A 15,494-nucleotide genomic window follows, 5' to 3' on the forward strand; every position below is an offset into this window, starting at 1 on the left:
ACCAAAACCGTCATTACATCCTCTTGGAAGGCAAGTTCTAACAATAAAAGAATAGAGAACAGGCTGAATAGGTGTAAGATATGCTAACACAATGCTTATTCAGCTACACAAAAAATAAACATGAACAGAAAAGGTGTCCATTGTTTATGTAACATAAACACTTTTTTCATTTATAAGTCGCTCTGGAGTATAAGTCGCAGGAACAGCCAACCTATGAAAAAAAGTGCGACTATAAGTCGGAAAATACGGAATTTTAAGGCTTCTAAGAACTCGTAACATGCGTCTTATACTGACAATGCTAATATAGGGGTGTTACATTTTACAACAAAGACTCAGTTCTCCCACCCTGTTGTCATTCATTCATTTTCGCTTATCCTCACAAGGGTCACGGGGGGTGCTGGAGCCTATCCCAGCTGTCTTCAGGCGAGAGGCGGGGTACACCCTGGACTGGTGGCCAGCCAATCACAGGGCACATATAGACAAACAACCATTCACACTCATATTCATACCTATGGACAATTTGGAGTCGCCAATTAACCTTCCTGGGAGGAAACCGGAGTACCCGGAGAAAACCCACGCATGCACGGGGAGAACATGCAAACTCCACACAGAGATGGCCGAGGGTGGAATTGAACCCTGGTCTCCTAGCTGTGAGGTCTGTGCGCTAACCACTCATCCGCCGTGCCGCCCTGCCGTTTTGCATAAATTGCACTAAATGTATTTTACGGCGTCTGAGGAAGTAGCCAAACTCGTAACATGCGTCTTATACTGACAATGCTAATATAGGGGTGTTATATTTTACAACAAAGACTCCCACCCTGTTGTATTGAAAACAATTGTTGCTGACAAGTAAATGTCACACCAGACACTTTCACACATCTAATTGTCTATTGTGGGTTCTTTGTAGCCTCCAGCCATACATTTACTCCACCATATGTGGTCCAAGTCGCAGAGAAAACATCAGGCCAGTGTGTCCTAACACAACCCAGTGATCCTTATACTGGTTGCCTCACAAACACAGGTTGATGAGGCCATCACATCATCACTTTGATGATTATTAAATCTCTAGTATGATATTATTTCTGCTGTACTGATTGTAAATATTTAAACCCAGTGCGTTTGATGTTTGGCACACACACTTTCATTGATCTTTGAGTTGAACTAATTGTACTAGTTAGGGGGAACAAACAGAAATTAGGTCAAAATAGGATGATGCTAAAGCTGACTCAGATCTGTCTCAGGCTGTGCGGACATCATTCATTGACTTGAAGTTGGGACTTGGAGGAAGAAAACCACACCAAATAGATTTTGGACCATCCGGAATGGCAATGACCAAGTCTTGACCACTGCGTTCAATGACCATTACGTTCCAAGTGAATGCCAGCTGATTATTTTGACAGCAGATCTTTGACACTGATCACATTCTCGTCTGTCAATCCAAAAACTGCTACAGAAGAATCTACAGTGTCTTTTTTCCATTGAAACAAAAAATGTTGGTGTCTAGAACTGCATTTTATTATCTTGACTTGATGCAAATACAAATAAAAGGAAGTTAAAAAAAACATTAAAATTGAAGTGTCACAGGTACGCACCTATGCAAGGCATCACTCACAATGTACACAAACACACATCCTCCGACATTCAAGAAGGTGACCGCAGTGAACCCTACGTCCAAATTTTGTTCTACCTGCATATTCAAGCACCTTGCAAATGTCTCTTCCTTCTGTGTGATGTCATCTCCAGCACCTCGAAATGTCTTTAGGTCCATATTCCCTTATTTGAGAGGTGCCAGGGTAGAATTGAACCAGCATTAAGGTTCATGTCCGCCCTTTAAATGTGTTCATGCAGGTATAACTCCCTGTAAACTTGTGGATTTCTTCAAGTGCAACTTGTGGCATGAAGCTAGAAGAGAAAGAATAATTATGAGAAGATTCAATAAAACAAAACGTGCTACATGGGATGTGATATATCACCTTTTAAGAACGACCAGAGCATGCATAGTCCAAGGCAGGTAGAGAAACGCCACGTCTGCTCGGACAGCATCCACAGTCTTCTGGGCAACGACTTCAGGCTTGAGAGGTGGAAACAGTTGAGGGAATCTAATAAGGGAAACGACAAAGCGGGTTAGGACAAAAAGGCAACCAATCAGACAAATATGATAAGAGCTATAGCTCATTTCCTGTGTGCAGATAAGCAGAATACAATGCATGGATGGCTAAATCATCACATCATAACACGTACTTGAGTACATTTGATTTGCACAAAGGAGCAAGTTGAGTGTCTCAGTTTGAGACGGTCCTGATTAATCCATCCAATGAGAGTTTATATAAAAAGAAACAATGCAGTTAATATCAAGAAAGGTTGAATTTAATGCATGCCAAGTTTATTTGCTATGGCATAACACTATGGATTTTTCAGACACTAAAAAAATGACTTTGGATGAGTTAGTTATACCAAAAGGTATAGTTGTTTCCAACAGGTAGTACAAATTAGTTCAATTCAACATTTGTAAACTTCAATAGCATATACGTATATGAGTATAGGCAGGCTTACTGTTGTGTTTACAGTACTTCTATTGTGGAAGAATACCGCACACTCAAAGAAGTGCCAAATATATTGACCATAACAAAGCATGACTGACAAAGTCAACACTACACAGTTTTATCTCGGTCAAGCCAATTCAGGAGAAAAAAAAACAACATTAAAAATGGTGCTGAACATCTTTTTTGGAGGAGATATTTGGTTTGTGGTACAAAGTCTCACCTGACTCTCATGCCTTGGAACATTTCGGTGTTGGTATGGAAGGGGAGTACTGTCGTGCAGCCAACGCCAGGACAGTCCAGCAGGCCCAGCGTCAAGCTCTCCATGAAGGCTAGCGATGACGCCTTGGAGGTGCAGTAGTCTATGGCCCCAGGGATGGGAGACTGGGACAGGATGGAGTTGATGCAAACGACGTGGCCGTGCTGCAGCTCCAGCATGCGGGGAAGAAAGGCCTTTGTGGTCTGGGAGAAGAATAAAGGCAGGGTGACCGGGTTATGAAAAAAACATGAGAATGAAATGTAGCTGCTAAAACTGAAACCGTGGATTATTTTGCCATTTCCATTCAGGGAATGGTTGCACATTTAAGTCTTATTAGCACCATTTCGAGTAATAATGCAATGCCTCCAACAGTATAATGTGGCCATTCTCAGCCGTTACAATAAATATCATTGATTTTTTTTGATGATGATAACAATGATAAATGGAAGAAGAAAATTCCACTAAACATATTTCCATGAACAATTGTTCCATATATATATATCCCAAAATTAAATCAAAGGTTAAATCAAATCCTGAAATAAAGACGGAAAAAACGACTTTGTGAAAGTGGGCCTGGCAAATAATGGCAGGAACCTCGTCACCTTGTACTTCGGTACGTGACAAAAAATAAAAAAAAAATAAAATAAAAATTAAAAAAAAAAAAAAAAACTTAAACTATATTAGGAAAGCAGGAAGTGAACAAATGTAACAGTTACTGATTGTAAAAGTACCAGATGGAGGGGTAGGATTTAATAAGCTTTGCTTCTTCCTACTCCTTTTGGACATGTGGAACTGTGAACTGATTATGTGATGCATTCAATTGTAATCTGATGCATGTTCAAATGAAATTAAACCATTACCATTACCATTACCATTACCAACTTTCTGGAGATGACACCCGCTGCTTACCCAAAACTGGCCCATCGTATTGATGTGCTGCGATTTCAGAAGGGCGTCGTCGTCGCTGTCCATCAGACTCTTGCCGTGGACCACAGCTGCGTTGTTCACGAGTATTGTAACATCTCCCACCTGAACCCCGGAAAGAAAGAGAACGAAAAAGACAAAACATTGGCAAATGCGCTGCATGTCTGCTTTCATGAGATAATGCACATTCGCTGCACCAGAGCTGTCATCAACATTCTCCGCTCTTACTTCGAGATTTCAGTTGAAGTATAAATCTATACGCCAGATGGGAGATGGAGCAGTTCAGAGCCAACATGCTTCAAGGCTGGAGAAGGGGAAAAAAAAAACAAAAAAACTGCAGTACCTTTTCTCGAACAACCTTGGCTTGCTTGTAAACCTCCTCCCGATTTGCCACGTCACACAGGAAGTAATGGCACTCTGTTCCCGAGTGAGAGATCTCTTCAGCCGTCTCTTTGAGGCATTTCTCTGTTCGGCCCCACAAGATCACCTGCCGTAAAAGAGAAGTGTTAAAACAACACAGGAATAAATATATACTTTTACACACTGCAGGAGGGAAATAACACACCCAAACAGATTTGTCAGCTGTCAACTGTACGTCGAAGCAGTAGGTAGCACATTTTAGTCATTCAGAACCATCAAGAACGACCATCCCGGAACAGACCCACAAACAACCGCAGCAAAGTTATTATCAGGTTACTTCCTGGCCGGAGGTAAAAAAAATCAAGCAATACTGAACAAATCTGAAAAGCTATTTCACAAAGAGATGTCTAGGCTCCGTCACAAGGGTTTTTTGGCATATTGAAAACATAATTAATAATTAATTAACATAATCAACATTAACATAATAATTAATTAATTAATTAATTTTGTACCGCTTATCCTCATGACTGTCAGCTGTCTTCAGGCGAAAGGTGGGGTACACCCTGGACTGGTGGCCAGCCAATCACAGGGCACATATAGACAAACAACCATTCACACTCACATTCATACCTATGGACAATTTGGAGTCGCCAATTAACCTAGCATGTTTTTGGAATGTGGGAGGAAACCGGAGTACCCGGAGAAAACCCACGCATGCACGAGGAGAACATGCAAACTCCACACAGAGATGCCCAAGCGGAGAATCAAACCCAGGTCTTCTGATTGTGGCTTACATGCTAACCACTCGGTCACCCTGCGGCCTTAATGTGCGAAATGTACTGAAATTCAAATACATTTATGAGCACACATCTCATTGCCGGGGTGAGTTTTTAGTTCTTGGTGATCAAAAACCTGACACCTGATAGTGTCAATGAAAAGTGAGCATTGTTAACTTTGTAAAGCTGGCATTTTTAAGCTCTTGCATTGATCTCATGAGACGTGTACGGGTTCACCTAGAACATAAATGTCTAAAAGTAAAGTCAAGGCATATAAGTTGGATCATCTCTCCACTTTAATACAGGCGAAATGGGGAGAACATGCAAACTCCACACAGAGATGACCGATCTGGGGTTGAACCTCGGTCTCCTAGTTGTGAGGTCTGCGTTCTAACCACTCGAACGCCGTGCAGCACATTGTAGTATAAGACCAACAAATATCAGGAGAATGTCAACCGAAATGTTCAGATATCATATTGACTTTTCGGCAGCAGTACCCAAGTGGTAACCACAAGACGGCTCAGTCCGATTTTCCCACTTTGGAAGCTGTTTCCCAAAAAATACAGTTTCAGGGCCCCTAGTACATTAAGCTTGAAATCGTTCCCATGTGGACAGACCCTTACCAGAACCGACCAAAGTGATATTAACTGACTTGTTGCATAGTGACCATCGCTGTCAACACAACAGAGAAGGCGAAATCAGGTGTCCTTTCAGGCGTTTTCCTGCCTCCATAACGGCTTTGATACTATTTCCAAAACTGCCAGGTCGACTTTGAACATCACGCCGCTTAACAACATCAGCAGATACATCAAACCCGAAATGACTCAAGTAATAGTCATGTCGTTTTTGTGGAAGCCTTGACCAATGGCCAATCAGAACAATACCGGTCCGATACTTCTGCTTTTTGGACTTGGAGGTAAAAGTGTAACGGAAAGCCCACTATTGGCGTGGTCATGACCTGAAGACTGTGAGAAGATCAGGTGCAAAACAATACAGAAAACACATGTAACGCAATGCTTAGTCATGGCAACAAAACACTGTATGCATTGCACAATATTTCTGGCACAGAGATCTCAGTGAACTGCGCAGATAAGCAACACTCTTTTCATTGAGAGAACAGAGAGGCCATTTTCAGTCTGACAAATAGTTTTGAGCGAGATTAAAGGCTTGTGTGTGCAGTGGGGGTGGGTTTGCCGCTGTGTGAATGAACTGTCTCTTCATCCACCCCAAGACCAAATGAAGAGCCAGTCATCTGAGCCAGAACACAGACCGGGTGGAGGTGGGGTGTGAGGCTGGGGGAGGTGTACCAGTGATTGGGCAATTAGATCTGTCAGTCTCCGGGGTCAGGGAAAGGTAATGATATCAACGGGTGAGCCCTCCTCATCTCTCCAAACACAAATTCTCAAAGAGATTACACGGCTTTTTGAGCAGATGAGCCCTGTCATTTCTGGTCAGGAAGTCTCAAAATGTGTGCAAAGTGCTGAGGGTGCAAGTGTTTCCATTTGGCCGCTTGCCCGTGACTAGGGCTAATATATCTGAACGGATGATGCAGTGGAGAGAAACTGGCTAAAAACATTTGTATGCATAAATATTGGCCCGTGGACCAGTTTGTGTGTTGTTTAAATATGCATTTACACACAGAGAAAATTGTCTTATATTCTTAAAAGGACAAATAAGCAAGATCACATGTTGCAACAACTTTTATTTATTTATTTATTTGTCTATTAATTTTTTTATTTATTTGTCTATTTATCTTTTTATTTATATAACAAATTTTATTTAATTAATTTTGTATTTATTAAAACTAGGATCCATGGAGGCATATTATTAACGATTATTGTAATACTTTCCTGTCATTTATTTCATTGTAAAACTACTAAAAATGCATAGTTAATCAATTATATAGAATAGATAGTGTATTAAAGGTGCCAACAAACTTTTTCACTTCTAATACCATGAATATCAGTCGATACAAATCCAATATCAGTACAAATCATACATACATTTAATTTATATGTAGTGTGGAATTTAAGAATCATGTGATATTACTCAGCAACAGTAGATACTGTATGAGAATAACCGGCCCATTTACTTTGTTATGCATCGCAGGTATAGTATTATATAGTATTTATTTACAAGCTCTAGGTTTCTTCTTGTTATCTGGCAGGAGTATATCATGTGATATGAAATATGTGATGAGATTGGTTGTACGTATTAAACTTCCCCGGTTCTGTGCCACCATAGGAAACAAGTTTTGCAACCAGACTGCAATGTTTTTCTTGGACAAAAAAAAAAAAAAATACCGCTACAGGCCTGGCATCACTACTGCTCTTTGCTACTTTGTTAACACATTATCACATACTGATGGGATCACATGGTCACTCCTAGAAAGATGTGCTTGGGCAGGGACCAGAATTGATTGCTTGTATTGCATTATAAATTGCAATATCGGAGATTTTCAATGCAGGCCCATATAATCTGATACTTTTTTTGTTGTTGTCGCCCCAATATCCAATATCAATATCGGATCAGCACACGCCTAATTGCAGAGATATCACTCAAAACAAGCCTCAACAAGACGTGATGGGCGAAGAATGTGTGGTTTTACTGGAAATAACCAAGTGGTGTAAGAAATATTGATAATTTCCATTCCTTTAAACGTTTTAAATATAATTCATATATTTTGAGGAGACAATCTTTACCATCATTCGGAAGGATCAATGTACTGTATAACATTTTTCATCAACTTCATATCTTTTTACACAACGTCCTGCGGTCCTTTGACACGCCCTTGTATCATTCATTCATTCATTTTCTACCGCTTATCCTCACGAGGGTTGCGGGGGGGTACTGGAGCCTATCCCAGCTGTCTTTTGAGTGAGAAGCGGGGTAGACACTGGACTGGTGGCCAGTCAATCACAGGGCACATATAGACAAACAACCATTCAAACTCACATTCATACCTATGGACAATTTGGAGTCGCCAATTAACCTAGCATGTTTTTGGAATGTGGGAGGAAACCGGAGTACCCGGAGACAGAGATGGCCGAGGGTGGGATTGAACTCGTGTCACCTAGCTGTGAGGTCTGTGCGCTAACCACTCCACCACCGTGCAGCCCACTAAAGAATAAACATTCACCAAAATTGATAATAAAAGGTTGTTTAACAAACATACAAAAAAGGTGCAATCATATGCCTTAAAAAACTGCTTATTGTCTGCCAATAAGTCCAGTGAGCAGGTTGAGAAGCGAGTCTTTGCAAGGCCAACCACATTGTTGGGCGAAGATTGAAATTGGATAGTACCGGCAGTAATCCTCTGCTAACTTATTGAGCATTGATTGGGATTCTTGTTTACTTCGTTTGCAAGGCCGTTTGAGATAAGCACAAGACAGGTCCTGATGAATAAGTGAAAGCTTTTAATGGGATTGTAGTTTCGCAAACAAAGCTGACCAAAAAAAAAACTCATTAAAGTGTCAGCACTCTCACCGCGCTCACCTGCTCAAAACGACATTTGAATCATTAAAGTTTATCAGTCGTCACAACACACAAAGACCCTCTGAGCAAACAAGGATTAGCCAAATTGAATGGAAATAATAAGAAAGCACTTTGAATTAACCCTGCACAACCCCACCATTATTCTTCTTTGCAGAGAGCCGCTGGCTTGCATGTTTACATATTTCATGATGAAATAAGTCACCCGAGTACACACATGACATTTCCTATGGTAGCATAGGCAACATATTTGACCAATAAATCAATTTCTTATCTATTTCAATTGGCCTATGTAGCTTTTTATACAAGCCTGTGCTGAATTAAAATTTGTAACCCATTTTATATCATTATATTGTGATACATCCTAAAAATACGGTATGTGCTAAGGTCCATATTGCCCAAACCTAGTATTCAGATCTTGCAAACAGAACAACATGCATGCTGTAAAATTAATAATAATAATAATAATAATAATAATAATCAAGCATAAAAATAGTGACATTAATGAAAATACATATAAAAGCCAGTAAAAACGCATGTAGTAGTCTACATTGGTCACTGGGTGTCAGTAAGTGTTCAGTGAGACAAGCACCAGACAGCAGGCACAATAACAACGTAATGATAGTAATAATTATAACAATAATAACAATAAAGGATTACGTATGTCTCAAGCCTGGGACGGCTTGGTGTCTTCCCAGTGGAACGGGAAGAGGTGGCCGGAGACCAGGAAGTCTGAGCTTCCCTACTGCTGCAGACTGCTGCCGCCACAACCCGGACCCAAATTAGCGGAAGAAACTGAATGGATGGATGGATAACAAGAACACAAACTACTGTTGCGGCCATTACCCATTACAAGCTAAAACTCAACTCTATCTGTAATGCTCTGTGATTGGCCAGTTACACATAGCGACCGCCCCTCCGTCGACCAACTCTACAGGCTGCAGGCGGCATCCACAGAGCAGATGCACTACCTCATTCCCGTACGTGGTCCAATTGGTAAATTGAAAATAGCTTGTGTGGCGTTGCTCACTGCCTCCCCTTAATTATGTTTTCCTAAGCTCACCTTTATGAATCTAAAGATACTTAAAACATAACATACGCGGTGCATTTGACAAGACAGCACTTATGTAAATAATTACATATTAAAGCCTTACAGATCACACACATACACAGCACATATATAGCAACTTCTCATCAATCCATGGTCAGATGGAAGCCCCACCCATGTCTGATTAAACCACGCCCACTTCCTGCTTATGCCACGGTAGTACAGATTATTTAAATGGGTGAACAGATACATACAGATAGCGGTGTGCTCCGTCTACATAACTTCCTGTCCTCCACGTCTTATATGGCTGTTACAAAATTTATTTCAAATTTCGAAAATAGGTTTTCTACGCCATAACTATGAAAATATTCCATTTATAAAGAAGGATTTTTACTTGCTTATGCAAAAAAACGGGGCTGCACAAAGGTTGCGATTTATTAAAAAAAAAAAAAAACTTTGCATGAGAATGTGCGGACCTCTACGGCAACTTTGATGCTTGTGTACGAACATTTTGTACGAGGCATGGGGAAGTGGCGGTGCAGCTGGTGAGGTGGTGAATTGAAGCCCGACTGATTTCATACATTTAATGTCATCACATATCAGACATCATAAACACCCAAACCTGCAGTGTGTGTTAGGCCTACCACTTTATGCACAATGTTCATATGTCATACTTCCATCAACAGGTGTAACAAGCATTCAATTTGCTGAATAAGCATATAAATAGTGCGGTGACACTGGTACGTAATGCTGCACAATGGATGCACTGGTAGTACTGGAAGATCACGCAAATGGTAGGAACAGAATGGAGAGACGATTTCCTGGCCCATGATGATGACTGGTTAATAAGTCGATTTAGATTCCTGAGAGCAATGTGCTGTTTTGGTGTCCAGTGGTGTGGGCTCGGGTTCGCCCTCGCTCCCACCAGTAGCAGATGTGCTCCGACGATGCCATGCCGCTTTGTTCTTGGTCTCCACCTTGACATCAGACCACTTCTTTTTAATGTTTTTTGGGGGTTTTTTTGTGACGCCACTGTGACCACCAAACAAAACCTCCTTTCTAGCCTCCACCTCACCCACAAGAACCTCTATTTCAGTCTCTGTGAAGTTTTTTTATGTTTCTTTTCTCTGCCATGATTGAATGTAAAATGTCAATAATCAGCAGCCATATTTATATGCAAATACGCTCATGAGGTACTTTGCATTGACCATTCATGATAAAATTTGGGTGTGTCGAGGGCGCAAACTTGTAGATGGAGTGTGATTTATTGAGGGAAATTCCATGCAGGTGTGCGTACCGTGATTTTATACATCACTTTTTAGTGTACACCATTTTACGCTCACTTTTAGTATGATTTGAAATGAGTCCACAGGTCTGGAAACCAGTTTCCAAAAGGTTTTTTAACTTCCAAAATGATTCTGATGACACAAGGTTTGCAATTAAATGTCATTTTAAGCCACATATTAGCTGCACCTTTCAAAGTCTAAGAAAAAAGTGGTGGCTTGAACACAGGAAATTAGACCACAGACCAGGCGTAAGATACGAAAGTCGTCAGTTTAGTGTGAAAAACAACTTGAAACATCCAATGTCTCAGATGTAACCAAAAAATAATGTACTATTGTACTAAATGTACTATTTCACCAGTCAGTCATATTTTAGTTTTTCTTGTTCATATTTGCTTTCCTATTTCTTGCATTTTATGCTGATGATTCCAAATCAAATATCAGGTAGGAGCGTCTGGGTGACTTCAGAACGCCCCCTTTTTTCCTTAAAATTTCACACCCACCCCACTCAGGGGAAGGAGGGGCGGCACACAGAGGGGGCAGCAGGAGTTCAGGAGGCAGTCGCCTGCCGCTGTCTAATTACTGCAGAGACAGCAAGGTCAGTTGCAGGGCAATACCCAGCTGGGAGTGGTGTGCTTCCCGCCTCTGGTACAACACACACACACACACACATACACACACACACAAACCTGTTGTCAGCACTGTGCTTGGCTTCATCTTCCGGCCATGTGAAAAAGATTTTAGACTACTGAGAGGTCCCTTTTAAAAAGCTTTACTTTGATAACTACGAATGTTTTCGAGCTTTTTTTTTTGCAGCACCAAATCTAAAAAGGTTGGCTCTCTTGCTCAAATCGCATCTCGTAGGATTCATTCATCAACTCCCTGCGCTGTGGAAGTCTGCGGAAGAGGAAAAAGGAAATTCTGGCTGACAATCACAAAGGGGTTCAAACCGGGGTGGGCGCCGGTTCACATCAGAGGTTAGCCTCATTCAAAATTGCCCCGCTGTTTCCTCTTAGCATCCACACAGGCAGGAGGTAGTTGTCGTGCACATTAGCGCAGGTGTTGTTTTCAATGCCTTCACACCTTTGTGGCAGCCAACACTGAAGCACTGAAAAGCGTGGCAACCTCCTTTGTTGTGCAGCTGCACACTCAAAACGTCTTTTAAAACTCGCTGCCGACTTTTTTTTTTCTTTTTCAATAAATGGACACCTAAAAAGAGATGCGGCGCCCGTGTTGCGCATGCACACTTAATTACAAGCAGCAGGCCTTTCTGAGAATGTGCCGTCATTTTTCCATTTTATTCGCCGCAACGCCATGATGAATCCCATCTGATGTGAAATAACAGAGCCGAGCTGTATTAACACATTAGTGCTAAAGGGACACGTGTGGCTCATGAGGCACTCGACTGTGTAATGTTCACCCGCTGGACTGCCAGATCAACTGGGAAGGATGATCATGATGATGATGATGAAGGGGAGGAGGCCTCTGGAGTGGCAGCTCCTTGGAGGGGTTGAAAAAAAATGGGAGATAAAACACTTTGCATATTGATTTAAATATGACATCCAATTGGATATCCCTATATTATACATCATGGAGAGTATCATCATGTAAATTTCCCCACTTAGGGACAAATAAACGTATATATAATCTAATCTAATCAGTAGTTTCCACAGGACTGCAATCTATTTGTGGCAATTGGCTGGGGTGTGTTCCAATTTGCATAATTGACATTATGCAAAACATGCATATACTGAATGGACTACGACTAACAATTATTAATTTAAAGCTTGTTGTTTTAATTAAGGTCCAAGACCAGGGGTCTGCAACCTGCGGCTCTTATCCTTTTGTTGTGGTTCAAGCTGCTTTATGCTTTTGTGTAGCGACTACATCATCTCTTCCGATGCCACGTGAGCTTTAAAAGCTATGTATCAAAGTGTTTTCTGGTAAGTCAACACTGTGATGCTGCTCGATTATTCCGCTAGTTAGCGTCCTTTGTCGCTAATTAACAATAGCAGCTGAAGTAACATGGAAATTGGGATTAGAACGGGAACTAATCAATGTGCTACAACACTTTCATTGGGAATGCTGATCCAAAATTGGTGGAGAAGGCTTAAGATATGGTTGAAGAAACATGAGTAATGACCAGTGGTTCGCATGCATGTCTCGCAGCTAGGAGACCCGAGTTCAATTCCATCCCCGGCCATCTCTGTATAGAGTTTGCATGTTCTCCCTGTGCATGCATGGGTTTTCTCCGGGTACTCCGGTTTCCTCCCACATTCCAAAAACATGCTAGGTTAATTAGCGACTCCAAATTGTCCATAGGTATGAATGTGAGTGTGAATGGTTGTTTGTCTTTATGTGCCCTGTGATTGGCTGTCGACCAGTCCAGGGTCTGGGATGCCAGGTGGCAACAGGTGTGACTACGGCAAAAAAGGAATGTGACAATACGCAAACAGTATGTTGCATTAAATTCAATTTAGGTTTTGCGGCTCCAAATAGATTTTAATTTGGTAGAAACGGCCACCAAATGGCTCTTTGTTGCTACAGTAAAAGTTGCTGACCTCTGCCCCAAATGGACAGAATCAATATGAACCAAACAGTTAGTGGTTTGGCCCACAACATATCAGAAATCACATCATATCAGAAACATATCAGACTTTTACAAAGTCAAAGCAGTGAACATGTAGCAGCACATCTATTTGTGGCGATCCAAATGTATTTGTGGCAGGCCAAAATAAAAATAAGAATGTAGAGTATATGACATGCACTGATAAAGGAAGTCACCGTTCACTCTTAGTTATGATTTTTAAATGATAACAATTTGGATGTGGGCTGCACGGTGGACGAGTGGTTAGCGCGCAGACCTCACAGCTAGGACACCAGGGTTCAATTCCACCCTCGGTCATCTCTGTGTGGAGTTTGCATGTTCTCCCCGTGCATGCGTGGGTTTTCTCCGGGTACTCCGGTTTCCTCCCACATTCCAAAAACATGCTAGGTTAATTAGCGACTCCAAATTGTCCATAGGTATGAATGTGAGTGTGAATGGTTGTTTGTCTATATGTGCCCTGTGATTGGCTGGCCACCAGTGCAGGGTGTACCCCGCCTCTCGCCTGAAGACAGCTGGGATAGGCTCCAGCATGTCCAAAATGATAGAGTGAAAAGAAGTTCTCCTCCTATTGCGTGTGGAAGTGGTACGTTTTTGGCTGTTTTGTTTTGTCTTTGGGCTGCACGGCGTTGGAGTGGTTAGCGCGCAGACCTCACAGCTAGGCAACCCGAGTTCAATCCCACCCTCGGCCATCTCTGTCCAGGGTGTACCCGGCCTCTCGCCCCAAGACAATTGGGATAGGCTCCAGCACCCCCCTGCGAACCTCGTGATGAAAAGCGGTAGAAAATAAACAATTTGGATGCCACTGCAATCGATTTCCAAACATCAACAGTATCAATTCCAACATCATGCTCAGAGCTGTTTTGGTGGTTATGATAAATTAACTGATAAATTAATCAAATTAATCACATTAGGGCAATAATATCATCATGAAGGCACAATTTTGGTCACAAATAAGCCTTGATTGTGCACCTCCTCCATCTACTGTACCTCAGTCATGTCAATGCTGATGTTTATCACATAAAAAAGTCGCCCCCAGATGCTGACCTTAGCGTGACCCCGGTTGTTGTGTAATACCCCAATGCTAAAAATTGGTGTCTGCTGTCTGGCTGCAGGGGTCACGACCCCCGCTTTTTCTCACTCAGCAGCGCAAAGCAGACATGACTTGAGCAAGGTGCGCAGAGGGAAAGGACGTCGCCCCCACAAAAAGGGGCAACAAGTGTCTTCTTTTTTTGTCTTACCTTCTTGGCTCCCTGCTTGGCAAACTCTTTGGCCAGGTGTCTCCCGATACCGCGTCCCCCTCCGGTGATCAACACCACCTCCTCGGTCAGCTGCTTCCGTCTGCTCGGCGTCAGCCACGACAACGCGGACCGGACCACGTAGAAGAGCATTTGAACCGGGAAGAGGAGCACTCGACAAGCGCTCTTCAGCTCCATAGTCATGTTTGTGCAAAGTTTTTTTTTTTTTGTTTGTTTTAAAGCACGACTTGCTGCGAAACAGTCTCACCTGCCTGCAGGCTGCAGCTTCGCACCTTCAGACCAGCTTGATTAAAAACGCGTCAGGAGTTCCAGGACGTGTCTTTCGTTTGCATGCATGGTGGCTCATTCTTCCACAAGTCATGGAGAACCATTCCGGGCCACTGCGGTCATCTTGTATGCGCTCCGCAAGTCGCTGTGCGCCGCTTTTATACGCGCGCCTCCCGCACACATGGAAGCTTGTGGAGGAGCCAAGGGCAGGCTTGCAGAGGAGGTGGGGGTATTAATCCTGATTGACACGTTCACTGCTGGGGATGGACGTGTGGGCCCTTCGACCACGCCCCCTTTCACGTCTCTGCGACCCCACCCCCTCCAAAAATGTGGTCGTGCCCCCCTCAAGGGGGTCTGTGTGAGCCAGGTGGGAGTTCACCTTGTTTGCAATTTGGCGGTTCTTAAACTCCTTGGCAAACAATGAGCACCGTTAACAACCACATTAAATGATGTTGTTATTGTTGTTGCTGCACTTTTATCAACTAAACTTAATTACTGAGGTGAGGGAGGCAAACAAATCATCAGCCACACACAATGGATAAACCAATCAAGTCAAATCAATACAAACACCCACCTGCTGGCCATTTCATTAGGTACACACATTGAGCTGCAATTCCAGAGCTGCATGGTTAATTAATGGCGGGCCCTTTTTGCCATGCCACTGGCCAGCGAGACATTTCA

At 42.4% G+C, this 15,494-nt stretch overlaps 1 protein-coding gene across 1 annotated transcript; it reads right to left on the reverse strand.

The window, feature by feature from the left end:
• Positions 1 to 1,482: 1,482 nt before the first annotated feature.
• dhrs3b (dehydrogenase/reductase (SDR family) member 3b) lies at positions 1,483 to 15,064 on the reverse strand. The gene is made up of 6 exons (XM_058055714.2): positions 14,529 to 15,064; positions 4,067 to 4,210; positions 3,709 to 3,828; positions 2,764 to 3,002; positions 1,974 to 2,099; positions 1,483 to 1,902 (listed from the first exon to the last, which is right to left on the reverse strand). The coding sequence occupies exons 1-6, from the start codon at positions 14,727 to 14,729 to the stop codon at positions 1,818 to 1,820; spliced, it is 915 nt and encodes a 304-aa protein (XP_057911697.2). The 5' UTR covers positions 14,730 to 15,064; the 3' UTR covers positions 1,483 to 1,817.
• Positions 15,065 to 15,494: the final 430 nt, after the last annotated feature.

This window comes from Doryrhamphus excisus, linkage group LG18 (assembly GCF_037039965.1).
Source record: "Doryrhamphus excisus strain RoL-2023G ecotype Guam linkage group LG18, RoL_Dexc_Guam_v1.1, whole genome shotgun sequence".
Taxonomy (NCBI): Eukaryota; Metazoa; Chordata; class Actinopteri; order Syngnathiformes; family Syngnathidae; genus Doryrhamphus; species Doryrhamphus excisus.